Genomic DNA, 25,313 nt, shown 5'->3' with positions numbered 1-25,313 from the left:
AACGAGGAGTTTGGTATCAATCTCAATATTGTAATTATAATGCCAAGTGTACTGAGCTTCAGTTTCAGTAGCAACAATTGCTTGGATATTCTTTTTTAATTTTTAGGCTGGCCACCATAGATTAGTTAATCCGTACATGGTTCAGTTCAAAGCAACAAAGTATCTGCTGTCAATGAAGCTCTGAATGAAATTTTTGTCGAGGAAGAGGACTATGACAGACTTCGAGAATCAATAGATTTGCATGACAACTTTTATCAGATGTCTTGCACAGAAGGTACATCTAATATTTTTTTTGTCTTAATTTTGACAATTAGCGAAAGATGAGATTATAATGTTACTGGTAAATTTACGATTTTTGAATTATTGATTGAGATCAAAGACGAGCCTCTGCAGATTGAGAAGCGTGAACTTCTTGAGATGAGGCGTGTTGCTGCACACAAGAAAGCAGGAAGTTGGAAGCAACCCATTGTTTTGTCGAAAAAGGACAATCTTTAAAAGGACTGCATGGCAACATGCTCTCAATCTGGTGATCGTGAACTCTCAGAAGATTTGCTTGTCTACTTTATTGAGAAGATGTTCATTTGTTGTCCTTTTCCTTAAAATATCCAACTCTGGTAATATAAGTTATAAGATTAGATACAAACTAGGCCCCACTTGGTGGCATAGTACGGTTGATCCCCGCTCCGGCTAGAAATTATTTGGCTGCTCCGTTCTTCATTTCCTGCACCAGTTCTTTTCTCTTAATTAACAAAAGGAATATATTGATATAGAAGGCGTGTTTTGTATCATGCGTCTTTGTCTGTAATGATATTATCCGGCCAGATGTTGCTCTTGAGCTAGCTTGGATGAACATGATTGATTTTGCTTTCCCATGTCTCTTACAGGTATGCTTTTGTTTGTGGCTCTGGTATATTGATATTCATCAACAGCCGAAGTTAACCATTTTTTTTAATGAAGCTTATTAGAGGGTATACAAGCAAGGTGGATGAGCTTATCTTATCAGGAACAAAGCTGAAGTTCAAAATGAGGAGAAAGCTAAGGAAAAGGACGAGAATGAAGTGACTGCTCAGCAGGTAAGCCTTTTTCGAATCTCCTTCATAAGTGATTATGAAGTGATTGTGCGACTCGGAAGTGTTAACTGATGCATAAAAATCTATATAAAATCATTAATAGCTCCCCCGAGCTCCTGACTTTTAATGAAAGAGATATTATTTTGAAGCTCAGTGTAGGAAATCTTTCATTGGATCATCATGATGTACTTTCTTCATTCTGTATGCTTCCATATCCTCTTCAGTAACCTCATCGTTCCATCTGACATTATACTTGCGTTTCCTCTCATCTTTTTCTTCCCTCTTCCTTAGATCTTCCTGTGAAACAACGTTCGTATCAATGTCAGAATAACTACATCTCAAAAGATTGAATGCTCCAGAAAAATACATTTTCCACTAGAAATGGACATCCATAATGTAAAGTCATATTTGTTACAAGAAATTATGCACAAAATTTACTTTAAATTAAATGTGTCGTGTCCTTGGTAAGTCAGGTCGACAGAGTTATGGGCAAAAAAATACAATTAATTCCAGTGGGGTACAATTAAGACGCAGAATGACACTACCAAATACCGAGTACACACATGATAGAATGAAATTTACCTTCTTGAGTGCATCAGCAAGCAATTTCTCATCTAGAACTAAATCATCTGGAACATCAGTACCCCACGTAGCAAGCTTTTTCTCCTCCACAGGTGCAGGATCCTCTATAGGTTCATTAAAAAGACAGTGATTAATATAGACATGCTAAATACAATTAAACAAAATTTACAAACAAACAAAAGTAAAAACAGAAGTTGGAAAGGAATGAGATAGAGGTAGAGAAACAACATAGATGTGATGTTTGTTAGCGAACGAACCTGTAGCAGCCTCCTTTCGGGCAATATTAGCTTTCATAAGATCACTTGCAGCTTCAGCAGCCTCAATACCAGCGGCACCAGTGCAATAGCTATTTCGAATTGTTTGCTTGCAGCACTTATAGCCCCACTGGTGATCCTTCCACCATGAACCCCACACAGTTGTGTGGTTGTTAATGTAAATATCTTCTTCATACTTGCTCCTGGGAACAGCTGCTTCCTGTTGGAAACATTAGATAAATAACAATTAAATGTAATCTCAAGTAACCATAAAGCAGAATCATTAAAGTCAAAACTAAAATTCAAGGTAAAACCCAAACGTTAACAATCATGAAAAATGTCCCATTACCAAGAATGTTTAAGATTTATAAGCAAATTACAATGGTACTCTACAGATTTAGAATACAACTCTCACCTGGCCTTTAATTATTCTACCAGCACGATCATACTCAACTTGCATTTCAGTTTGGCCAAGCAGAAGTGCTCTTGGAGGCTTGTTCTCATCAGCAGCATTGCCATACTTCTCAATAATGGTTTTCTTTGTTTGATGCTTCAGCTCCTCACTCCGGATAAGGAAACTCTTATGGACTAATTCAGCTTGTGATGGGGCCGCTTGCATGTGAACATCTTGTCCCTTTTCAAATGCTTCCCAAGCATGGATGTTCAACTCCTTAAATTCCAAAGCTTGCCCACTATTTCTATATTGGTTATCACCCTACAATACGAAAGCAGGTTCAATCGAAATAAAAGATTCCATGTAGCAGTTGAAACAAGTTACAGTGTTCCAAATTTTCATTCTAGAGACAAGTTACCCCATAAAATTTTTCATTTGGATCTGCATCTGGAAGTGGATCCTCTCGCATGGATCTGGTCTTGGGATCATAATGTGCTGAATTGACATCAAGATTAAGAAGATATTTTGCAGTATCTTCTCGAATACGTAAATTCCTGAGGGAAAAAATAGTTCAGCTCCAATTCATCTAAAATAAATAATGAAATATATAACCTTAAATATAAGACCAATTAAACTGGACAGATGTATTAAAATGATGGTAACATAAAAATTACCTCACAGTTCCTGTACTCCCACCACCTGTTGTACGCACACGCTTCTCAACCTTTGCAAAGTCCATTTGTTTGCTCTCATCAACCTTTGCCTCATCTACCCTTAGATCATCTTCCTCATCATCCTCATCACTTGCAGCATCCTCACCGTTTTGGTTGCTCTTCTCCAATTTCTTAAGTTGTTGTTCTTTCAGGTACTTCTTTCGTGCTTCATCTCTAGCTTCATACCTCTCAATGACTCGAGCATAAGTTGACGCATCATAACCATTCCATCTGTCCCGTTTTCCATCATAGTCAAGCTCAAAAGTTTCTATCTTTTCATCAGGGGCAATGTGAGTGTTTGTCCATTTTGCTCCCACTTTTCGTGGTCTTTCCATACATGACTTCACATCATGCGTCATAGCTCCACAACTGTAACAAGAAGATTGGAGCGGTCCATAAATAAATTCAAAGACAAGCCTGGTTGTCAAATAGTTTACAGGATTTGAAAGATAATATTTAAAAAACACGTATTAATAGCCAAACATATCAAACAATATATTCACATACTCATAATTAATGAAGTTGTAAGGTAAAAACATAAATACTAAGTCATCTGTTATGCTATATAAAGTCCCACTCCCAGCCATTATCGTGTAGTTTAAATAACAATAGAAAACTATATAAAATATTCAGACTTCGAAAACCTAAAATACACATTGACTAGCAGCACCAAGTATCCAGTCAAAAGTTGTACCTGGAAACCTCTTAAGTTCAAGAATAGAATCAACTGGTTATGCGAGTATTTACCTAAACACATTACTTTGAGAGAGAATTTACATGCAAGTAAACGTCATATTTATTTATTGTCTTGTATAACCAATACTAGTAAAAGTTTAATCGAGAGTTTTGTCAGACAAGGAGTATATTAAACACAGACAAATGCTCAAATATTTGACAAATAAAGTTACCTACTTTTCGCATGCGCCTTTCCTATACTTGTCAGCCTGGTGGATTTTAGCACCTCTATCGTACCATGATTTGGTGTAATTGGGATCAGATTTCCATTTTCTTTGATGTTTCAAACTCTACGAGCATACCAATGGGGCAAAAGAAATAACTTTTATACATCAAACATCCCAAATTCCTACCGATCTCAATAACTCTAATGAGTGAAGACACTTACAGGTCTCTCGGCATTAAGATACCATGGCGCAGATGACATATACTGGGGAATATGAGGGTTGATTTCCTTCCCATCCTCATCAAGCTCAGCTGGTGCAAGCCCCGCTTTTCGTGCCTCCTCCAACTCAATCTGTTTGCGATGGTCCTCCCTGGACTTAAATGCCACTGAAATTCATGCCAAAAAACTTTAAACAACATTGAGGTATATAAGGTATAATGAGACAAACATAGTTATGTTTAAAATTCAATTAAAATTAAAAAATGAAAATTGAAGAATGGTGCAAACAGTCTCAAACCGATCAACCTAAGAGCAATGAAGCCCCAGTACTTCAAATTTTCTACAGATATCCGAATCCAATTCTGAAACTTGCCAACAATAATAAACTAGTCTGAGAAAGAAAAAAAACTCTCACGCTACCTAAACCTTGCAAAAATACTTGTTTCTATCATCTATTAACTCAAAACATGATGAGTAACGATTAATATATTTGAATGGTAATCTGCAAGGTAGTCAAAATCAAGATCTTACTCAAGATCGGAAAATCAGAAAATTGTAACACGGATAGTAAGATCTTACAAATTTATGAAATTGATATTCACACACAAAATCATTATATGTCATTCAAAAAACAAAGAGAGAAAAATAGATTGAATTGGAATGAGACTAAAAGGAGTTTGGAAGTTGAATTAAATAGCAGAAGAAAGAGTGGTAATTTTATGTTTTAGAGAATGAAGAGCGCCACTCTGGACACATTTTAATCAAGGAAGAGCGGCAGTGGTAGCAGTTTTCAGTGTGCAGTGTCAAGTTTCCTCACTTACAGAAGAGAGGGAGTCCTTCAATGTGCAGTAGCAGTTTTCCTCATTTGGGAGTCACTGTTTTTTTTACGTTTTCACTGCAGTAAAAGTTTCCAAAGAGTCAATTTTATTTTTTTGGGCAATTTCCAGAGTCATTTACTAATGGCTTAAAATGTTTTCAACAAAATGGCTAATGTTTTAAAAGGTCCAACTAAAAAACCCTAGAGCTGTCCGACTCACGAACGCACTAGAGGCCAGCTTCGAGGCTGCGCCACCGCCAGGTACGTCGATGCCGCTAGATTCACCGCCGCAAGGTGTGTCGGCTCCATGGCCGCTGGAGGGATTGCGTCGCGAGAGGTACCGCCGCGACGTCTGGCGGCTTCTCCCTCACCGCTGGGAGAGACTACATCGCGAGACTCGCTGTTTCCACGCGGCTTGCGATTTTTAACGGTGATCCAAGCAGATTCAACAAAATCGTAACTTCCGAGTGACGTCAATTTCGGCCAAGGGGAAGAATATCGTAGACTCGTACGATCTTACGTGTTGAAGCGCGATTTAGAGCGAATAAAAATGAGCAGAGAAATAAGAAGATAACAATTAAAATCTGGGATTTGGAAGGGAGAAAGGAGTACCTGAAGCGGTAGCCATGGCGTGAAGTACGCAGAGAGAAATTGAAAATCAAAGACGGAAACGAAGAAAATGATCGAGGTGATCAAAAGATTCTATCTTTTCATCAGGGGCAATGGAGACTGACGCTGAACTTCCACCGAAACACCACCACAGCCTCTTTAAGCGGGTTATCTATCACGACTGTTAGACGGTAATTTTCTTGAACAAAAAATCACAGCATTACTTACAAATGGGACTCAAAATTCTTGATTCAGCACGAGGGGAAGGAGAATAGATAAAAAGAGAAAACGAAGGACAATACAGAAGCTTGGAGATGTTTGGGATCAAGACAAGACCACCGCAAAAACGGAAAACTTTCCTAACCCTATCAGCACTGTTCAAAATATAAAAAAATAAAACTGTAATTCAAAACATAAATTCACGTCACCGTCATCAATAAAAAAAACTATAAAAAAAAAGCCATCTCACATTGCCACGTGATATTGTCAAAATATTATAAGAGAAATTATACTTAAAACTTGATATTTGTTTGTATATTTATTAATAGATAATCAAAGATTAAAAAAATTAAAAATAAAATAAATGGATAAAAAAGATAGAATAAAATTTATACACAGTTAACAAAATATGAGAGATGTCAAAAGGAGTAATTTGGTTTGATCAGTCTGACTCATTATGATTGGTCATTTAATGAGTCAATCCAACCTGACTCACTTAATAACAAGCTGAAGAAAAATTCAAATTCGATCTGATACATTAGGATGCGTTAAACAAGTATGTTAAATTCAAACATAGTTCAAAATAAATAAAAAATATCATATAATTCAAGCATAATCTAAAAATAAACACAAAAAGTGAATAAATAAGTTTTTAATATTAATATTTTTTTATGACTTATCCATTTATAATATTAGAATCTTAAATAGATAAATCTGTAATATTTTTCTTTATTGAAACATTTTTTTATCCGCATCTATAATATAATAAAAAAATATTAACTAATAATATTGAAACACAAAATAATAAATAATTAAATTAAATTAGGTAGATTGGTGAGTCAACCGGCTCAATACGGGTTCAACCCGAGTGAGTTGGATTGAAAAACTAACTCATATAAAAAAAATTTATTTTTTTCAAACCAACTTAACTCAAACTCGTGTGGTCCGGATTGACTCACAAATTACAACCTCAGCACTACAAAATATATATAAATAAAAAATAAAATAAATAGGTAAAAAAAAACTTTCATATAGACATATCAAAAAAATAAATATAAATAAAAATAATTAAAAATATCAAATAATTATAAAAAAACCAACTTTTAAAGATAATTGTCAATAAAATAAAACGAATAATGAGATTAATTTTCTAGTATATCATTTTCTTATATTATAATAGATATGATTTTTGTTTACTTTTACCCCAAATACATTACAAAACTTAATTTTTAAATTCACTTTAATTTCTATTATAAATAAATATTTGTTTATATAATTTTTAAAATTATTATCACAATACCACCAAAATCTCTATACATGATTTTTTTTTTTATTGAAAGACAACAATTTACAATTTCTCTTGAACTACAATCTATAATTGTAAGGCTTGGATCGTGCATCCAAAAATTTGAAAAGTTTTGAATGAACATAATTATATTTAAGTTATTGTATGATTTTAATTACACGATAATATAATTAAACTGGTAAAGGATAATTCATAATTAATAATAAAATAAAAGTGTTATATATTGATAGATCTTTTGGAGAATGATCATCGTGAAATTACAATATAAACGAGATACGTGTCTAATTTATAAAAGGAATACCACTTTCAATTAAAAGATGTTAGGACAATAAGTTTAGAAGTATTTTTCTCTTATGTTGTTCAATATTTTATTTATGTTTAAATTTTCAATAATTTTTTTACGAATATCTTTTACTTGTAAAGTCGTTCATTTAATATGACACACTACTGTCACAGAAACTTTCGAACTAATCATACTATGATATTAATTACAAGTTCTTTGAAAAAAGATTAATTAAAAAAGACAACACAAACTACATATGAGTCAATTTATATAAAAAATTGACCCAACTTCTAACCTAATATTTTAAAAGGATGAATTTACAAGTATTCTTTTATACGATGTTCGAACTTTTTATTTATATTGAATATGAAACTTAAACTATCCTTAAATTTCGAACATCTATATTGATATAATTCAATATTTATCTAATGAAAGGTTTCAATTTTAACCATATCATTTAGTTTGATGGAATTATCATTTTTACTTCCTAAAAAGGAGACATTCGCTTTTACATTCATCAACTAAACATTAAATCACGTCAAATAGTTATTAGATGCAAAGTTAGGACTATCTTTAGGGAGAAGTGAGAAACAACGTCCTAAAGTTGTGAGCAAAAAGAATCTATGATTTGACATAACAAAATAATTAAATTTATCAATTGCTTTTTTTTTTACTTTAACCCTTATTTAATGTGTCACAAATTACTGGTTTACGCCTTTTATTAAAAAAGCTCTCCCATGTTATTATTAAAATTAGATTTAATATCTCCGTAGGTCCCTATTTTGGTCATGAATTTCAAATAGGTCCTCTTCATTTTCGGCGTATCAATTGAGTCCTTGTTTTTGTAAAATTAAATCAATTACAGGCTTGCCGTTAATTTGGACAAACGGCCATTACGATATTGGTTACGTGGCATTTAAAACGATTTTTGTATTAAATAATTGGTATGCAGAGATCTATATTCAGTTTTGGGTAAGGGCAAAGTAGGAAATTCACTTCTCTCACTCTACACTCAATGCTGCCTCCCTCCATCGAGACCCAGGTCTCTTTCTCTCTGACCAGGAAAACCTAGGGCTGGGAGGCATGCCGCCGCCACCTCGGCTGGAACCGGCCACCGCCACCTCCGCCAAGACCACACCTTGGCCTCGCCGGCGACAACCCGAGCCACCGGAACCACCGTTGGCCGCAACGCCTTTGCCCTCCCTCTTGCTTCTCCGCTTCTTCGAAGAAGGTGACCTAGGGAGGTTTGCCTCCCCTGCGCGCACGCACCATCGCCACCACCGAGTCGGAAGATGGTTGCATGCTTCCTAGATTGGACGAGAATGAATGAAGAGTGAAGTATGGGTTTTGTTTTGATTTCTGTTTCTGAGTTTGGTTGATTGCAGGTTGAAGATGGTGTTGTGTTTGAATTGGGGGAATGGGGTTCGGAAGGAGACGTGGAGTGCGTGGATGAGGGAGTGGAAATCAGGGGGAGGTAGTGCGTGTCATGGCGGAGGATGTTGGTTTAAGATTGGGAACTCAGACAAATGAAGGTTGCAAGGGTGGAGGATGGTTGAAGAGGATGAAGACACTGTTGTTCTTCTTTCTGTTGTTGAAGATCGCGAGGTGATGATCCGAGATGAAGGTGTGATTGGGTTCCGAGAATGGAAGGTGGCGGCGGTCTTGGTTGAGGCACCGTGGTGGTTCGTTGATGCGCCGGCGAGAAAGGAAGGAGATGATGTTCTGGCCGTGGCGACGACTTGCGGCATTGGCGGGAGCGGCGGAAGCGGAACGGCAATGGCGGCTAGGGTTAGGGTTTCAGTGGGTGGAAGATGATAGGGCTGACGTGGCGAGGTTGAAGAGAAGATGATAGGGCTGACGTGGCGAGGTTGAAGAGAAGGTGTTTGATAGAAAGTCACAGTTTTCCCACTATGCCCTCTCACTAAAGCTGATTTAACCTCATACTTTTTAATTGAAACTCTTTTTTAATTCCACCTGTACACTGTCCATGCCACGTAACAAACAATTAAACGGCCGTTTGTTCAATTTGACGGCAGACCCCTAATTGTTACAATTTTACAAAAATGGGGACCCAATTGAGACGCCGAAAAGAAAAGGGACCTATTTGAGATTCACGCCGAAAATAGGGACCTACCGAGACATTAAACCTTAAAATTAAGCATTGTGAATGTTATAATATACCAAAAATAGTCACAAAAGTATTTGTTGGAAGTTTTATATAGACCAAATTATAATATATACATGGGGTGTAAACCTTATCTTATAAGTCGATTTTGTAGAAGTTAAGTTAGGTTTAAAATTCACTTTCTAATATCGTATCAGAGTCATGCTTAGAATCTATCTAGTGATATTTATTGTTTCTTGGACATTTTTATTCCATCTTGTTGGGCTACTATCACACCATCCAATTTCTACTATCATGCTCGAGATATCTATATTTCGGCATGAAAAGAATGTGTTAGAAGTTTCACATCGACTAGAGATAAGGTCAAATTATGATATATAAATGAGATGCAAACCTTACCTTATAAACTGATTTTGTGAGATTAAGTTAGACTCAAATCTCACTTTTTAATAGTAATTTACAAACTTTATTTTTTCTCAACTAACCAAAATATAATTTTAAAAATAAAAATACAAGTTTTGAATCAATGTCGAATTAGTCAATATGATTCGAATGTCAACAAAATTAAGTTCAAAATAGAAAATAATAATGTAGTACTCAAAGTATATACATACCAGTCAACCCAAATTCTTTAAACTTTAAATTGATTCACGAACAAAATCCATTGCTCAAGACCCATTTATTCAAACAATCCTAATTGAAAATTTAGATGTCACTATTAAAAAACACCAACCTTAAACTTAGACTGTTCATCATTAATAATTTTAACTAAAATAATAATAAAATACAGATAAAGAGTATTCTTACAAGAATTATTGATAAAAGAACACAATAAACTGATTTGATAAAAATCATATTGCTTATATAAGTATATATAACTATTCACAAGTATTTACTATTCATCTTTTAAAATTTTACTCCACTAATTTGAATATCGATTTTGATTTAGCTGTTTAATTAAATAAATAAAACTGAGTTAGTAATTATTGAAAAAATCTCAATAACTATTGACTAAGTGGATTTAATTTTGTATTGAAAAAAAGCTTGGAATTAGGTACCACATATTTATTTTAAATTAAGAAAGAAAAATACAGGAAAGACTTTAGAGATTGCTTAGGGTTAAGGGAGCTAGACTAAAAGCACCAACCGAAAGGAGTTGGAGCGAAGCTTTTGATTTTGGCTCTTGCTTCCAACTTTTAAATAATATATATGAAAATCAACATAAAAAAATATTAAAAGCAACATAAAAAACAATATTAAAATCAACATAAAAAAAACAAAATTCTAACTTTCAATTCAACAAGTTTCTTAAATAATAACCAAACTCAGGCTGCAAGCTGACTATATAAAAGTTAAAGAATATTTAATAGAAAAGGAAAAGAAAGAAAGGGTATGGGCACAAAAATTCAGGAATATATGCAAAGATTGATACGAGGGAAAAGAAATACATCAATGGCATAAATTCCCAGGGCAACAAAAAAGCTACCTCCCTAATATTGCTATCATGATTAGTATAAATATTTTTTCAATAAAAATTGTTATTTATATCATCTTATATTTTTATTTATTAATTATAAAAAAAGAAAAAATAATGCCCAAAATAATAATTGATAAATCTCTATTTTTTGGCCGAAACTGCCTAGAGGCATTTTTTGTTTTATTATTTCAGAAAACTCAAGTGCGAATCGCCTCTACTGAAGAAGAGGTCCTCAAAACGGCGTAAGAAACCGCTGAAACGCTCCTCTTCTCGTCTTTCCGCTCTTCCCCCCCCCCCCCCTCTCTCTCTCTGGTGTGGCTCTTGGTTTCGTCGAAAGGTACGGGATGGTCGGAGTTATAGCCATAAGATGTGTTTTTTTTTTTGTTTGCAAAACCATGTTATGCTCCCAATTTCAAAATCACTAGTTGTTTTTCCTTTCCCTCCTCAATTACTAGAATTTTAATTGCTATGGTTGTTACTGATCAAGCTCCGGAGGTCTTCACTGTGAGTTCCTCTTCTTCAGCGTTTATTTCGGATCCTTCTGACTTTGGCAGTGAGCTCAATGTTTTCTCTATTTCGGATTTTTGGTTTCTTTATGTCTTTTTTTTTTTTAATTTGATTTTAAAGACTCTATCAAATTTATTGGATCATCTCAGAGGCCCTTTTTAATTTTGGGGGAATATGATTTTTGTTTTTCTTTTTAATTTTTCTTGTGTCGCCAGTGATTTTAGGTTGGTACGATATCCGTGATGAGAGTAGAATATAATTTTTTTGAAACAATAATGCTCTTCTAGCTTTCCCCTCTTCCTGTATGTTCTTCTGTTTTGAAATTTATGTGTTCATCACTATTAATATTTTATTGTTTAGATCATTTTTGAAGTTTATTTCTGTCTTGAAGCGGTTCATTGTAGCATCACTATCAATATTCTATTGTTTTGATTCCAAACTTAATTTTGGTCTTTATCTTTTGTTCATTTTATTTGGGGTTATTGATTTGGAATTTTGTTTAACCTGAGCAAGATTACTGGTTGAGTAAACAGTGAATAACGATTTTTTTGGGTCATGCTTTTGGCTGTCATATTATTGATCGTTGCAATTGATGGTCTGCCTTTTTTTTTTTATTGTTCCAGGTATAGTGCTGTGTCAACGAGTGAATGGTTGTATTTGTTGATGCATTCGGTGGTTATGTTGGTGTAAGAATCTAAGAACTGCTGCTACTTCACGATGGGTGCTGCTTGTTGTGTTGCTTCCAGAGACAAAACTATACAAAGTGGATCAACCAGTGACATTTTGCACCGAAATGTTCGGTGTTCTCCAACATGGAGCTTTCGGTGGGATCACCGAGGGCGTGTAGCTGGTGAAGATATTTCTATAAATTGGTTTTCTGATGGTATTAGCAGAAATGATGGATCGGAGAATAAAAATGAATCAGCGTATGTGTCAGAGGACGGCAGTCCATTGCAGAATTATCAACGGAAAAGATTTCAACAGTCTCCAATTTCGGAAGCAACTGCTGTACGTGGGAGAAATTCAACATCAGGTAATCCTTCGGAATTTTGCCTTTTGGTTTTAAACATTAAGCTACTTGGGTTGGACTTTTCTAGAACTGGCTGTTCTCTCGGTTTTTTCATAGTTCATTCTACACCTATAATGATCGAGACGTGTGAGAGATATGAAATTTTACTACATATCTGAAACAATGTATTCTCACGTATTTTTGTGTCCAAAGCAATCAGATGTGAGGACAAATTGAAAATTATTTCTTAAATGGATATCTGTAAAGGCTCAAATTTATGGGTCAGTGAATGAGATGACAGAAACTAACATCGCAAAGTAAGAGCAGAAACCACAGAACTATCAGCTGTTTTTTATTTATTTTTCACATCGTTGCTGTAGCAAAAATAGAGGGGTTAGATTACACGGTTATTTAAATTTGATGGCAGCGTTAATCTCATAATAAGAGACATGAACGGCTAGGAATTTAAATTTGTCAGTGCTAATCAATGTTTAAAGTTAAACCATGCACACAATAATCCAGAAGGGAATCGAAAAATGAAAAGACGATAAATGGAAGAGCATCATCTTTGTTTATTCTGAAACTTGTATGAGATTAATTTAGTTACAGACTTCCAGCTTTTGAGATTCAGAAACCAGATTTTCAAACAGTTTTAGATTTATCTGGATGATCCTTTTTTTTTTTCAGATTGGAAGTGTTGGTGATAGTTTGTAGAAAAATAAAAGCGAATGACTGAAGCATGAAAAAGAATGAATTCATTTTTAACAACCCTTTTAAAATAATTGGAGGTCAAACATGCTGAGTTTCGTAATATTGAAAAATTCTTACTGTATCCGTGCTTGTGCTCCCTACAAAAATTCAAGGTGGGCTATTCAATCATTTGTGGTCAATCTCTTTGGCTCAGGAAACACTGGAGATCATCCTTGAAAGTTATCTATATTTTGTAATAAATATATTTTTTCTATTTCTTCCGAGGTTCTACAAAACAAAGTTAAAGATGGGAAAAGTTCGTTTGTCATGAATTTTATATCTTCAAGTAGTTATACTGAATGGAAATCAAATCAGGAAAGAATTCTTAACCCCAGACTTAACCAATTTAGCTTTTAGTTCAGGACATTGAAGTTTTTTGGTCATTTATATAGGGTAGGTGAATTTTAATTAGGACATCTCCTATAGAACCCGGGAATATAATTTAGGCAACTAAGAAAATTAAGTATGATGGATAAGGTGGTTTTGTATTGCTTATTTTGAATCTTATGAAAATATCATAACCACACTTTAAATTTAACTAATCCAATGGTTTACTATTATTCTGTCATTTGGTTCTTCCACACTGTCTGACAAGGTTATTTGTGATTATTGCAGACCAATCTTTTTCGGGGACTGTTTCTACGGATATGAGTGTGGAACAGGTGAGGTTATATTAATGAATGTGTGTTTAAGGGGGGTGTATTTAGTGAGAATACCTTTTTTCTATCAGTTAAAGAAAATGAATATTGACATTAGATTTTATCATCAACGATCAAGATGAAAATGCATGTTGTCAGTTTTTTTACAAGTCACCCATCCTTGTATATCTGTATGCTTTTCGACTTACTCTTCACTCATTAAAATATGACCCTTTTACTATATATGCGCTTCCCACCAACACCACAACCACACACACGCACACACATATTTGGTATGTGACTTCTTTGTAGCACTTCCTAACGATGAATCACACTGTAGGTGAATGGGCTGGTGGAATCATCAACAATATCTTGTCCATCTCCCACAAAACCATCACTGCCTTCAACATCTCTATCAACATCTCCTCTAGCATCCCAATGTCACATACCTCCATCAAACTTGACCCCTGTAAGGTGGCCCTGCCATTCCCCAGGATATCAGTTATCACAGCAAGCTTCTGATAGCCGAATTCCAGCAGTCAAGTCATCGAGCAGCTTCTCTCTATCTGAAGAAAGGCCAGTATTTCCTTCATGGAACAATGACGTGGGTATGCGCTCCCACGGTGGATCTTCAGATGGTTGGTCTATACCTGGTTTTTCTGAGCTGATGGGAACTCCTCACAAAGAAAGGTGGTCATTTGATAGTGAGTCCTTTGGTTTTAACCGTGAAAGATTAGTTAGATCCAGTAGTTGGTTTTCAGCTTCATCAGTTGATTTGCAATCATGTGGAATTTGCTCTAAACTTTTAGCGGAGAAGTCTTCTTGGAGCACTCAAAAGATAATTGCGAGTAATGATCTTTCTGTAGTTTCTGTACTTATCTGCGGACATGTCTATCACGCTGAATGTTTGGAGAGAATGACATCTGATATCAATAAGTATGATCCAGCTTGTCCAGTTTGCACTTTCGGTGAAAAACAAACTATGAAGTTGTCTGCAAAGGCCCTGAAAGCTGAAATGGATTTGAAGGCTAGAAACAATAAATCAAAGAATCGGATTGTGGACAGTGATATTGACGATGATTCTGTTGTGTTTGATGGCTTTAAAGGTAAATGTCCTAGGAATGACTCCAGTTCCAGCAGGAGAAGCTCCTTTGGGAAACCTTTTTTGCGGCGACACTTCTCCTTTGGATCAAAGGGTCCCAGATCCATGTTAGATAATCACCCTACAAGAAAGAAGGGTTTCTTTTGGGCCAAATCTAGCAAGGAATAAGGTGCTTCTTGGTTGTTGGGAGGTCAGTGGCTTTATTTTTCTTTTCTTGTGTGTATGTTTATCTACTGCATGCGTATGTTTATCAGTAGCATCTTTAGCTTATGTCATGCATTGTAATGAAGAAATGTGGGTTCTTCTTTACGGTACACCGGAAATCTTAAATAATTCTTTTGTACTTGACACTTTTTTTTTTCTTTTTTTTTTCACTTTCTTTATAGCAGGTTCCACTGTTGATCATCTGTTCATCCTCTAAAGGTTTGGGAAAGAACAAGATGCAATTCATGCTCTGGGATTGCGTCTGTATCCACTAATCTGTAACAAGACATACAGAAGTATCAGAGGAAGATGAAACATACAAACGTAAAAAATAGTGTTTGGAGACCAAGGGTCTTTCTGCATTGTGTACAGGTTGATTTGTTTATTGCATGGATATAATTCTTATATCCAAATGATGTTCTGTTGTCCATGGTTCTGCTTATATGTATGCAAAACATTAGCCCTTCGGCGTTTCTGAAGTTGGGCAATGATTTTCACAGATTGATAGGCAATACTAAATAGCTGGATCGTCCTTAGTTGGTTGCTTTTAATGAAAGAGCAGTTTCAGGATAGCCTATTATCGAATTAGTGCTTTTTGTAGTTAGCGAATCGAATCGTATGTATACATTATTCTGATGTTTTGGCTTTAATGAAAGAATGTTTCAGCATAGCATCCTGTCCAGTTAATGGTTTTTTGTCGGTGGCAAATTGAATTATATGCATAGATCAGTGAGTTGGGTGCTTCATGGTGGAAGGAGTTGCGTTGCTTCTTGATTGAACGTTGAATCATGCAGTCTTAAAATTGTTAATTTTAGTTGCGACTGGAGTTCTGCGTTTCATTTATTTCTGTTTTTATTTCATGTTCTGCGAATTGAAGGTTAGGTGTGATACTTTTCTTTTTCTTTTTATTTGTCTGTTTGTGGAGGATCCCCCACCACTTATCCGATAATCTAAAAGTTTGAGATAATGTTGTTTAAAGTTTAATTTTTATTTATTATTATAACTTATAAGATTTTTTTTCTCTTAACCAATTAACTTAAATATGACTTCCATATCTTGAGTTGATTGATAATATAAAACTATAAATAAAAATAAATAAATGTTTTTCAAAAATTATCTTAAATGTCCTGTATCAGCATAATCCTTAAAATACCAGTGTTGGCTTGAGAAAATTAATATAAGCCTACAAGGTGAAAGGTACAAAACGGAAACATGAATGAGACAAGCTTAATAATACTAGGGTGCAGTACTACATGAATTAAAACCATCATATGCATTCCTCGAACAGAACAGAATAGAACAGTTATTTAACTGTTCTTTTGAGTCACCAACTCGTAACTCATAAATACCAGTCACAGAGAGCGCATTTATGAGATAAGTCAGCACAATAGCATAATATATTTGCCACAAATCATAATCAGAAGATCAATATGGTCCCGACCTGAACTCTCACAATAATATCCTTGCAATTCGTTCATCAAATGCCAAACAGGCTCCACTGTTCATCACATCATCCCATTAATTTCTGACGACAGCTGTATGAATTTCTTGTTAGATTACTGATGTATTTTAGAAATTATCGGAATATTCTGTTTTGAGGCAAAATACGAGACGGAGTTCCAAACAGTAAAATGACAAGAAGAAGAATATACATAAAAAAAAAATCATAAATTTATTACGTTTTACATTTAAGGTCAAGTTATTTAGAGTTTATTAGTACCGTTTTCCCTATGTCTCACCGAAATAATTCATTAGATTCCCTGCAATCTATCACGTGAATCTATCACGTGAAGGTATAAACATCTAATTTCTATACATACTCAACTTACTCTAAATAACGGTACCATTAGATGTTTATACCTTCACGTGAAGGTTACATACTCGACATTAGAAATTAAAAACAGTTTTTAAATAAAATTTCCATTTCTTTTTACTTATTTCTCTTTAAAATTGAATATTATTTTGATTTCAGAACTACAGTTTTATTTTATTAACATTAAAGGTAATCTCTGTTAAAGATATGTTACATGGGGAACAAAATACTTTTATCGTATTCTATTACTTGCAGTAAATTACTATTGTCAAAACTGTTGAACAAGAATATAAAATATAACATTAATAATTTAAAAATAAAAACCACTACAAACGAGAACAATATTTACATAAATAATTAACAAATTCTTGTTTATTTCTTACATAAGTTTTGAGTAACTTTTTCAGTCGTGAAAGTTGCACATTCAACATTAGAATAATCATGTTTGAGAACTTTATTTGTATAATATTTTGGTATACGTAACCCTAAAAATGAAGGGACACCTGTCCTTATTCGTCTCACGTGGCAATATTTGTGAGATGTCAGCGCATTGTCAGGCCACGTGTGAAATTACATGCATGTATTCACCGCCATGCAGATGAGGTTATATAATTAGGCGCACAGAATGCAGAGAAGGTATCTTACGTAGAAGTTGAAGAAGAAGAAAGTGAGAAATTGAAGGAAATTGAAATGGCTGAAGCACAACTTCGAGATCAGTACGGCAATCCTATCTCACTCACCGATCAGCACGGTAACCCTGTTGTATTAACCGACGAGCACGGCAACCCCGTTTACGTCACCGGAGTCGCAACCACTTCTACGCCCGCCGTCAGTGCAGGTTCAGGGTTTGGGATCCACGGTGGTCCTGGTGCAACCACTGCTACGCCCGCCATCACTGCAGGTTCAGGATTTGGGATCCACGGTGGTCCTGGTGCAACCACTGCTACGCCCGCCGTCACTGCAGGTTCAGGGTTTGGGATCCACGGTGGTCCTGGTGCAACCACAGGAATAACCACCGTGTCGGATCTCATAACAACACAACCAAGGGACAATAGAGAGTTTCGTCGTTCCTCCAGTTCTAGCTCTAGCTCGGTACGCGCCTATCGTTTTTTTTTCTTCTCTCCTTTAATCATTGTATAAGTTTATACAGATTGTTGAATCTAAACTTGTAACGTGTATGCATTTGTAGTCTGAGGATGATGGACAAGGTGGGAGGAGGAAGAAGGGAGTGAAGGATAAAATAAAAGAAAAGCTGCCAGGGAGGAAGAATGAGCAGCATTCACCAACAACCACCACTACCACCACCGCCGCTGCTACTGGTATTCCACAACCAACACGGCCAACCGCCACTAATCCAGATCCTAACCCTAACCACCCTGAGCATCACAAGAAGGGCATAATGGAGAAGATCAAAGAAAAATTGCCTGGGCACCACAACCACTGAAAATCTCTCTGTGGGTCTATGTGTTCTGATATAGTTTGGGTAGTGATTAATAATTAATTAATTATTTAACTAGTTGTTATTATAGGTTTGTATTGTGTAATGTGAGTGATTAATAATTAATTAATTAAGTACGTAGTTGTTATGATATATGCTTTGTATTATGTGACGTGACTATCTTTTAAATCGTGTACGTGAGGATGTACCTTCAGTTTTAAAATGCTGTATTATTATTGACATGGACAAGTTTCGAGATTCCACAAATTTTTATTTTTGATGATGTGGTATTATTATTGTCATGTTCGTTAATATTTTAATAAAAAAGTTGATATTTCCATACAGGACTCACTTTAAAAATATGTTTTTAATAAAAAAGTTGAAGTTATCATGTTTTAAAAATACAATATGATTTCGTATTATAAGATGAAACCGTGAGAACTGTCAACTTGGATACAACTTGTCCAAATTTAATTTTTTGAGGGTTATCCTGTTTTGATAATTTCACAATAAAATAACTTGAGAATGTAAAGAAAAAACATTTCTTAAAGTTTCAATCTTCACACAATATATTTCTCAAAAAAATCAAAATATTACAGTTACAAAAGACGGGAATATAACTCTTAAATATTTGTTTGTACTAAAATTTATTTAATTATCTCGAGAAAAAGATATTTAAATATCTAATAGAAGAAAACGGATAAATAAGTGAAACGGCGACGTTTTGATTTTGAATGAACAGCGAGATTAAAGAACCCTCGTTTGTTTCTCATAGTTTCGGTATGAGAGGGGAGATTGAGTGAGTTCGAGATTGATTTTTGGTTGTTAATTGCAGAGCAATGTTCTCACAGTGCCATTTTCTCTCTCACTCTCACTCCCCAATACCCAATTCTTCTCTCTCCCCAACCTTCCGTCTCAGAGCCATGACGCCTCACACCACGCCTCTTCAGCTTAATCGCTTCGCCGAGGTCGGTAACGCTGTTGCAGATGCTGCAGGAGAAGTTATCCGCAAATACTTCAGGAAGAACTTCGACGTTCTTCACAAACATGATCTCAGTCAGTTACTTCTTCTTTTCTTTTTTGTCCCTTTCACTTTTAAAGTGTTTTTTATTTTCTTTTATTTGAATGCTTATGTTTTGCGCTTTTACTTGATGTTGCAGGTCCAGTAACCATTGCAGATCGATCGGCTGAGGAGGCTATGGTTTCAATTATACTTGACAATTTCCCTTCTCATGCAATGTAATTATTTAATCTTATCATTTTCTTGCTGTTGCCGACTAATTGTGTGGATTCCATTTTCATTGAAAATGTGTTTTTAGTTGCTATACTTTTGGTCAAATGTGATCAAGGATCATATACTTTCGTATTGATTAATTTGGTACTCCAAAGCATGTGGCTTTAGTCTCTTTTCTCTAGGAATTCATCGCGTTTTTAAAGAAGTACCACAAGTACAGAGACTAAACAATTTTTCTTAGAAGAAAATGAAGTGAAGAGAATGGGAGCATTGTTGGGTTGAGTGTTGTAGTTACATTGCATGTCATTCAGTTCGTTGTAATTCAATAACTGAAACGCTAAATTCATTGAATTAAAGTATTTGCTACTAGCCTGAAAGAATTACCCCCGTTGAAATGAGTCAGGGGATTTTACTATTAGAAAACTTGAGTTTGTCAATGCTCCATAATTCTGGCCTTTAGATCGATAAATTTGTATTGTGATTATGCAATTTAACTTACAACTAAAACAACTAAACAGGAGAGTAATGTATAATGCTTCTGTTTCCCGGTGCCTAAGTGCATGAGTTATCAGCCAGCCGCATCCATTGAATAGTCCGTAAATGCAATAGGTGGACTGAAGCTCAACCATGATTTTTTTGACTGAATTGCAGTTATGGAGAGGAAAATGGGTGGAGGTGTAAAGAAAAGACTGCTGATTACGTTTGGGTATTAGATCCCATAGATGGGACAAAGAGTTTTATTACTGGTAATTTTCTTTCATGGTTTTTATAATTATTATTGGGTGAGAGTTCCCAAATTTCACTTTGGCTCTGTTTGTTTTGTCTCCATTTCAGGGAAACCCGTATTTGGTACTCTCATTGCTCTTCTACAAAATGGAATACCAGTAAGGGTCTCTTACAACTTGAATGCTTATCAGACCCATTCACACTTTATTTTCCTTGAATCATCTTGAATTATTGTAACTTTCTGACTTTAGAATGAAGAAACTGGATGTTCAATCATCTTGTTTTGTTAAATATTTTAAACAAAACGGAGTCTTTTCTCTTTATCCATTACAATATGAAAATAAAATGATGCAAAATGTCAACATCAATCGCTTTCTTTTTTGCTGTTAACTTATACAACTTACCTGATTGCAAGTGATACCTGTATTTTTACCAACATAGTGATATTGTAGACAAAGTGCAGATGAAATTGAAATTGATATCATTCAGTTAATCAAGTAATAAACTTTATGTTGTTGAGTTTGGTTTCCTTTTCGATAGATCCTTGGCATAATTGATCAACCTGTGTTAAAAGAGAGGTGGATCGGGATAAGTGGAAAGAGAACTACACTGAATGGACAGGAAATATCTACCCGCACTTGTGCAGACCTTTCTCAAGCATACTTGTATACTTTTCTTATTTTTCCTTAACAAACTTTATTATGAATTGTTTCCTGATCTTTATTGGAAGAGAGAAAACAAGCTTGTTAGAAGAGTAGTTTACATTCTTTTTCATTATTTGCAACTCTAGACACGGTTAGCATAGGTCTACAAAGCAGGCATCAAGTCTAATTTCATTTCTTCCCTATATAGGTACACCACAAGCCCACATCTGTTCAGTGGAGATGCAGAAGAGGCATTCATCCGTGTTAGAAGCAAGGTTTGTTACATTTTTTAAAATATAGGGACTCCACATATTATCATAAAAAGATGAAATATTTAGTCAGAATATTTTGTTTGAGGCCTGTTTTTTTTCCCAATCTTTTAAGGTTGTTTAGTTTCCAACTGAAGCATTGATCACAAGTTCAAAATAAACAGGGTTTGTTCACATTAATCCACTTGTCTCGTAAAAAATCTGTTATTGTATTGTTGCTGAAACCAACCTCTAATTTACTGTTAAAACCTATACATATTATTTGCAACACCTTTTTCATCATTTCAAAGTCAGCCTTCTGAATTACTCAAGTATCACAGAAAATGTGAATATAAGACACCAGAGTAACATGTACTTTTTACATTTCTGACTCTGTTAAAAATCTTACGTTGCCTGTCTTCCGCTTTGTTATGTCTCTATGTACATTAGCATCTATCTTTTCTAAGACTACATCAAGCAGTATTGCCAAAATGAAAATTTTCTGTTTTCCAAAATATTATTGTCGTTCAGTTATTCCTTTTTGCTCATTTACAGGTTAAAATTCCATTATACGGCTGTGACTGCTATGCATATGCTCTTTTGTCTTCTGGTTTTGTGGATCTTGTTGTTGAGTCTGGTTTGAAGGTATGCTGCACACTCACCTTTAGTTGCATATTTAACTTTTGACCCATGTAGATAAAGATCCCAAGATGGTTAAAACAATATTTGTTTGTTAAATTTTAATTTTCAGCCGTACGACTTTCTTGCACTAGTACCCGTTATTGAAGGTGCTGGAGGTGTCATAACTGATTGGAAAGGAGATAAACTGTTATGGGAAGCTTCTCCATTTTCAATCGCGACAAGTATATCCTTTCGTCTAATTTTAATATCATTCTTAATGGTTTTTCTTGGTCTTCTGCCAAAACCTACGAAATTTTTATGACTTGTACAATATCACGTGGCAGGTTTTGATGTTGTGGCTGCGGGTGACAAACAGATTCATCAACAGGCTCTTGATTCATTGCAATGGAAGTGATAGCTTGAATTAACCTTCGATAGGAATAATCTTCTCTAGAAATAGCGTCTTTGGTTCAGATGTTTATGTATTATCATAACATCATTATTCGGCATTTATCTAAGTTGAAAACTGTGTACTCGGAATCTTGAATCTCTTGCTGAAATTAATCTCTATCTCAGTTGGATGGATTCATGAACTCTTAAAACCTGATAAACAAGTTCAAAATTCGACATATAAACAAATTTGAAAACTAGAATTTGAACTGTTTCAAAATTAAAGAAATTCACGTGTTCCACTCGTTTTCTAACTTGTTCAAGGGGTTAAGGTAATATGGTAAGTTTCTGTAAGTTAATGATGCTGTCAAAGGAAACCATTATCAAATTCATGTTTTATCACTGAACACAATGGGCTGGACAATTTAGTGGCGAACTGAGCAGACATCAGAAAAACATCCGTGCTGAGTGCTAACAACAATTTGATTTTAATGGCTGCTCGATTCCAGTTTCTTTGCTTCAACCAGTTTGCGCTCAGCCTGAGGGATCACAAAATCAAAAGCATTAAGTGTTTATTATAAATGTGAGTCAAAATTTACATTCCGTTGTCAACTATAAACACTTCACCTTCATGAAATCTATATTAATCGCATAATCACGGTCTTCGCGAATAGCGAACATACCAGCTTCAGTGCAAACATTTCGAAGATCAGCACCATTGAATCCCTGAAGTCAAACAAAACCATTAGGAAAAGAATGCAAAATAACACTTTCAATATGCATGCATGCACAGGTATCACTTCTATTATATATATACCTCAGAAATATTAACAACTGCTTTATAGTCAATTTTGCCCTGTTTTGCAACTCCAGCAGCGTGGATTTTGAGGATTTGCATCCTTGACTTCTTATTTGGTAATGGTATTTCTATTTGCCAATCAAGTCGACCCGGGCGAAGAAGGGCTGGATCAAGAATATCACGCCTATTTGTAGCCATAATGACTTTCACCCTTTCTAGCTGATTAAATCCATCCATCTGGTCAAGCAGCTCCATGAGGGTTCTTTGAATTTCACGATCAGCGGCTGAGCTCATGCTCAAACGTCGTGCTCCAATGGCGTCGATCTCATCCATGAATATGATGCAAGGCTAAACAAAAGGATGCAAACAGTAAAAATCAAATTTCAGATGAGCATGAAAAAAAAAAGGTCATTTTTAAGCAATGCAAGTTTCCAATACCTGATGATCGCGTGCATATCTAAACATGTTCCTAATCAATCTTGAGCCTTCACCAAGATATTTAACCGAAAAAGCACTACCTACAATCTAGAATAAAAAAAAAGAAAGTACACTTCTTTTTTGGAGTACCCCATTAAGCACTAGGTAAAAATCACAGATAACAGAATACAGGTATTGAACATTCAAGAATTTAGCATCTGTATTGCTGGCTATTGCTCTCGCTAAGAGTGTCTTCCCAGTTCCAGGAGGTCCATAAAGAAGAACACCCTGCGTTGTATGTGAGAAACATTATCAGTAGTTTTTTCCCTTTTAACATAACATAAATCTTAATTTGTTCAATATAAAATCTTCCCAAAATTAAACATCCATATAGTGAACATACCTTCGGGGTTCTGATTCCAACCTTTTGAAAAATCTCAGGATTCACCATAGGCAGTTCTATCGATTCCCTGTGCTCTCGAATCTGATCAGAAAGCCCTCCAAGTGCAGCGTAACTAACTTTTCCCAGGTCTTCAACAATCATATTCTGTACCTCAGCTTCAACCTGGCACATGCTCAATAACATATGCATGCATATTAATGTCAAAATATTGTAAAATAGAAACGATCCCAGCACAATAAACTATCTAATCCAAGAATAATGGCTTATGGAAATGTATACTTGGCGAGGAAGAATTCCCATGATGGTCAGCGTCCTCTTGTGCAGGAAAACTCTTGTTTCTTCAGTTATCTTCTTCTTGTCCACCTTCCTATCATAGTCAACTATATATCTAAATCCAACTTCTGATTCTACAATAACTGAAAGGAGTAAAAAAGCTTGCATTGCTTAATTCATCTCGAACCAATCCCCCAAACAAGTTATAACATCAAATAATAAGCTATTTGTTGAATCTTGAACGTAGAAAACAAGTTATATGTATGCATGCATGCATGAGTATATGCTTACAGCGTTCACTGCCATTAGGCTTTACAACACGACCAACCCAAAAAGCAGCACCTTCCAAGTACCTGAGGTCTTGCTCAGTTTTCGCAAGACTGCTCTTTAAAGCCTCCTCCAACAATCTCACTGAGTACAACGCAATTCCAGTCCAAACAACATCAAAAGAATGAAAAAGATTTGAAACTGCATAAACTTGAAGGTGAAAAAAGATAAAGAAAAGAGACAGGGTTGGTCGGCGACCTAATCCTCTTACGCTTCCCATAGCTCCGAGAAGGAAAAGCTTTTTGCGATACCGAGTCTCCGCCGAACGACGTCGTTCAGTTTCATCTGTCACCTCCGACATCTCGCAGTTACAGCAACAACCAACAACCCATTAACTGACCAACTCTTTCTTCTGTGTTACTCTTTCATCTTCGCCAAAAGAATTTGGAATCATATTTAAAGAACTTCGCTTCTTCTCACACCAAGAAAGTTACATTCAAATAATGAATGTTTTCTTTTCTTCTCTTTTTCATTTCCTTTCATGATGAAATATTATATTTATTTTTTGTTATTTTCATTACTCAGGGAAAATATGCTTATTTAACATTATTAAATATTATAAAGGACAATTTATATTGTAAAAATATTTATTTGTTATATATAAATTTTAATTATGATTTAATTATATATTTAAAAATATCACTGTTTACTAAATATTTTGAGGAGAATATTTTTTCAACAATCTTTTAATAATTTTTTATAATAATTTATTTGGTAGCATGTGATTTATTTATTTTAAATATATATATAAATATACATAAAATAATGACACATAATTTATTATAAAAAAAGTTTATCATT

At 34.9% G+C, this 25,313-nt stretch overlaps 5 protein-coding genes across 11 annotated transcripts; 3 read left to right on the top strand and 2 right to left on the bottom strand.

Annotated features, from left to right (window-relative positions):
* Positions 1 to 590: 590 nt before the first annotated feature.
* Positions 591 to 5,946, bottom strand: LOC108331860 (pre-mRNA-splicing factor SLU7). 4 transcript variants are annotated; one of them, XM_052877128.1, is made up of 11 exons: positions 5,563 to 5,919; positions 5,171 to 5,465; positions 4,955 to 5,028; positions 4,137 to 4,300; positions 3,926 to 4,038; positions 2,975 to 3,382; positions 2,719 to 2,854; positions 2,322 to 2,621; positions 1,910 to 2,126; positions 1,653 to 1,756; positions 591 to 1,367 (listed from the first exon to the last, which is right to left on the bottom strand). In XM_052877128.1, the coding sequence occupies exons 4-11, from the start codon at positions 4,173 to 4,175 to the stop codon at positions 1,221 to 1,223; spliced, it is 1,464 nt and encodes a 487-aa protein (XP_052733088.1). In that variant the 5' UTR covers positions 4,176 to 4,300; positions 4,955 to 5,028; positions 5,171 to 5,465; positions 5,563 to 5,919; the 3' UTR covers positions 591 to 1,220. The 4 variants fall into 4 exon arrangements, with proteins under 4 accessions (XP_052733088.1, XP_017422332.1, XP_017422331.1 ...); XM_017566843.2 differs by lacking the exon at positions 5,171 to 5,465; XM_017566842.2 differs by lacking the exons at positions 4,955 to 5,028; positions 5,171 to 5,465 and having other exon boundaries at positions 5,563 to 5,946.
* Positions 5,947 to 11,034: 5,088 nt separating this feature from the next.
* On the top strand, positions 11,035 to 15,849 carry LOC108332115 (uncharacterized). 4 transcript variants are annotated; one of them, XM_052877127.1, is made up of 6 exons: positions 11,035 to 11,306; positions 12,100 to 12,509; positions 13,851 to 13,897; positions 14,214 to 14,721; positions 14,821 to 15,165; positions 15,365 to 15,849. In XM_052877127.1, exons 2-5 carry the CDS (start codon positions 12,194 to 12,196, stop codon positions 15,141 to 15,143), a joined length of 1,194 nt encoding a protein of 397 aa, XP_052733087.1. In that variant the 5' UTR covers positions 11,035 to 11,306; positions 12,100 to 12,193; the 3' UTR covers positions 15,144 to 15,165; positions 15,365 to 15,849. The 4 variants fall into 4 exon arrangements, with proteins under 4 accessions (XP_052733087.1, XP_052733086.1, XP_017422726.1 ...); XM_052877126.1 differs by having other exon boundaries at positions 11,036 to 11,306; positions 15,362 to 15,849; XM_017567237.2 differs by having other exon boundaries at positions 11,052 to 11,306; positions 14,214 to 15,165.
* A 1,769-nt stretch (positions 15,850 to 17,618) lies between these two features.
* Positions 17,619 to 18,697, top strand: LOC108331117 (late embryogenesis abundant protein). Its single transcript, XM_017565744.2, has 2 exons — positions 17,619 to 18,084; positions 18,182 to 18,697. The coding sequence occupies exons 1-2, from the start codon at positions 17,683 to 17,685 to the stop codon at positions 18,434 to 18,436; spliced, it is 657 nt and encodes a 218-aa protein (XP_017421233.1). The 5' UTR covers positions 17,619 to 17,682; the 3' UTR covers positions 18,437 to 18,697.
* A 426-nt stretch (positions 18,698 to 19,123) lies between these two features.
* On the top strand, positions 19,124 to 22,490 carry LOC108330818 (bifunctional phosphatase IMPL2, chloroplastic). Its single transcript, XM_017565383.2, has 9 exons — positions 19,124 to 19,486; positions 19,591 to 19,669; positions 20,316 to 20,410; positions 20,499 to 20,548; positions 20,931 to 21,055; positions 21,243 to 21,309; positions 21,838 to 21,927; positions 22,034 to 22,145; positions 22,248 to 22,490. The coding sequence occupies exons 1-9, from the start codon at positions 19,270 to 19,272 to the stop codon at positions 22,316 to 22,318; spliced, it is 906 nt and encodes a 301-aa protein (XP_017420872.1). The 5' UTR covers positions 19,124 to 19,269; the 3' UTR covers positions 22,319 to 22,490.
* Positions 22,491 to 22,547: 57 nt separating this feature from the next.
* LOC108330541 (26S proteasome regulatory subunit S10B homolog B) lies at positions 22,548 to 24,065 on the bottom strand. Its single transcript, XM_052877125.1, has 3 exons — positions 23,111 to 24,065; positions 22,921 to 23,019; positions 22,548 to 22,832 (listed from the first exon to the last, which is right to left on the bottom strand). The coding sequence occupies exons 1-3, from the start codon at positions 23,423 to 23,425 to the stop codon at positions 22,782 to 22,784; spliced, it is 465 nt and encodes a 154-aa protein (XP_052733085.1). The 5' UTR covers positions 23,426 to 24,065; the 3' UTR covers positions 22,548 to 22,781.
* Positions 24,066 to 25,313: the final 1,248 nt, after the last annotated feature.

The sequence above is a fragment of the Vigna angularis genome, chromosome 4, assembly GCF_016808095.1.
Source record: "Vigna angularis cultivar LongXiaoDou No.4 chromosome 4, ASM1680809v1, whole genome shotgun sequence".
Classification (NCBI taxonomy): Eukaryota; Viridiplantae; Streptophyta; class Magnoliopsida; order Fabales; family Fabaceae; genus Vigna; species Vigna angularis.
This window is presented reverse-complemented; position numbering and strand designations above follow the sequence as displayed.

What these genes read in the sequence shown, in the direction of transcription:
- LOC108330541 (XM_052877125.1), bottom strand. Translation starts at nt 23,425, where the DNA reads ATGGATGAGATCGACGCCATTGGAGCACGACGTTTGAGCATGAGCTCA. An exon ending in CAGTTGTTAATATTTCTGAG is followed by an intron (nt 23,020 to 23,110) that starts GTATATATATAA and finishes GTTTGACTTCAG; the next exon opens with GGATTCAATGGTGCTGATCT. An exon ending in TTAATATAGATTTCATGAAG is followed by an intron (nt 22,833 to 22,920) that starts GTGAAGTGTTTA and finishes GTGATCCCTCAG; the next exon opens with GCTGAGCGCAAACTGGTTGA.
- LOC108330818 (XM_017565383.2), top strand. Translation starts at nt 19,270, where the DNA reads ATGTTCTCACAGTGCCATTTTCTCTCTCACTCTCACTCCCCAATACCC. An exon ending in AATTTCCCTTCTCATGCAAT is followed by an intron (nt 19,670 to 20,315) that starts GTAATTATTTAA and finishes ACTGAATTGCAG; the next exon opens with TTATGGAGAGGAAAATGGGT. An exon ending in TCCATTTTCAATCGCGACAA is followed by an intron (nt 22,146 to 22,247) that starts GTATATCCTTTC and finishes ATCACGTGGCAG; the next exon opens with GTTTTGATGTTGTGGCTGCG.
- LOC108331117 (XM_017565744.2), top strand. Translation starts at nt 17,683, where the DNA reads ATGGCTGAAGCACAACTTCGAGATCAGTACGGCAATCCTATCTCACTC. An exon ending in CCAGTTCTAGCTCTAGCTCG is followed by an intron (nt 18,085 to 18,181) that starts GTACGCGCCTAT and finishes ATGCATTTGTAG; the next exon opens with TCTGAGGATGATGGACAAGG.
- LOC108331860 (XM_017566842.2), bottom strand. An exon ending in CAAATGAAAAATTTTATGGG is followed by an intron (nt 2,622 to 2,718) that starts GTAACTTGTCTC and finishes TTCGTATTGTAG; the next exon opens with GGTGATAACCAATATAGAAA. An exon ending in GTAGAATAATTAAAGGCCAG is followed by an intron (nt 2,127 to 2,321) that starts GTGAGAGTTGTA and finishes TGTTTCCAACAG; the next exon opens with GAAGCAGCTGTTCCCAGGAG.
- LOC108332115 (XM_017567237.2), top strand. Translation starts at nt 12,194, where the DNA reads ATGGGTGCTGCTTGTTGTGTTGCTTCCAGAGACAAAACTATACAAAGT. An exon ending in TGGGAGAAATTCAACATCAG is followed by an intron (nt 12,510 to 13,850) that starts GTAATCCTTCGG and finishes TGATTATTGCAG; the next exon opens with ACCAATCTTTTTCGGGGACT. An exon ending in CGGATATGAGTGTGGAACAG is followed by an intron (nt 13,898 to 14,213) that starts GTGAGGTTATAT and finishes ATCACACTGTAG; the next exon opens with GTGAATGGGCTGGTGGAATC.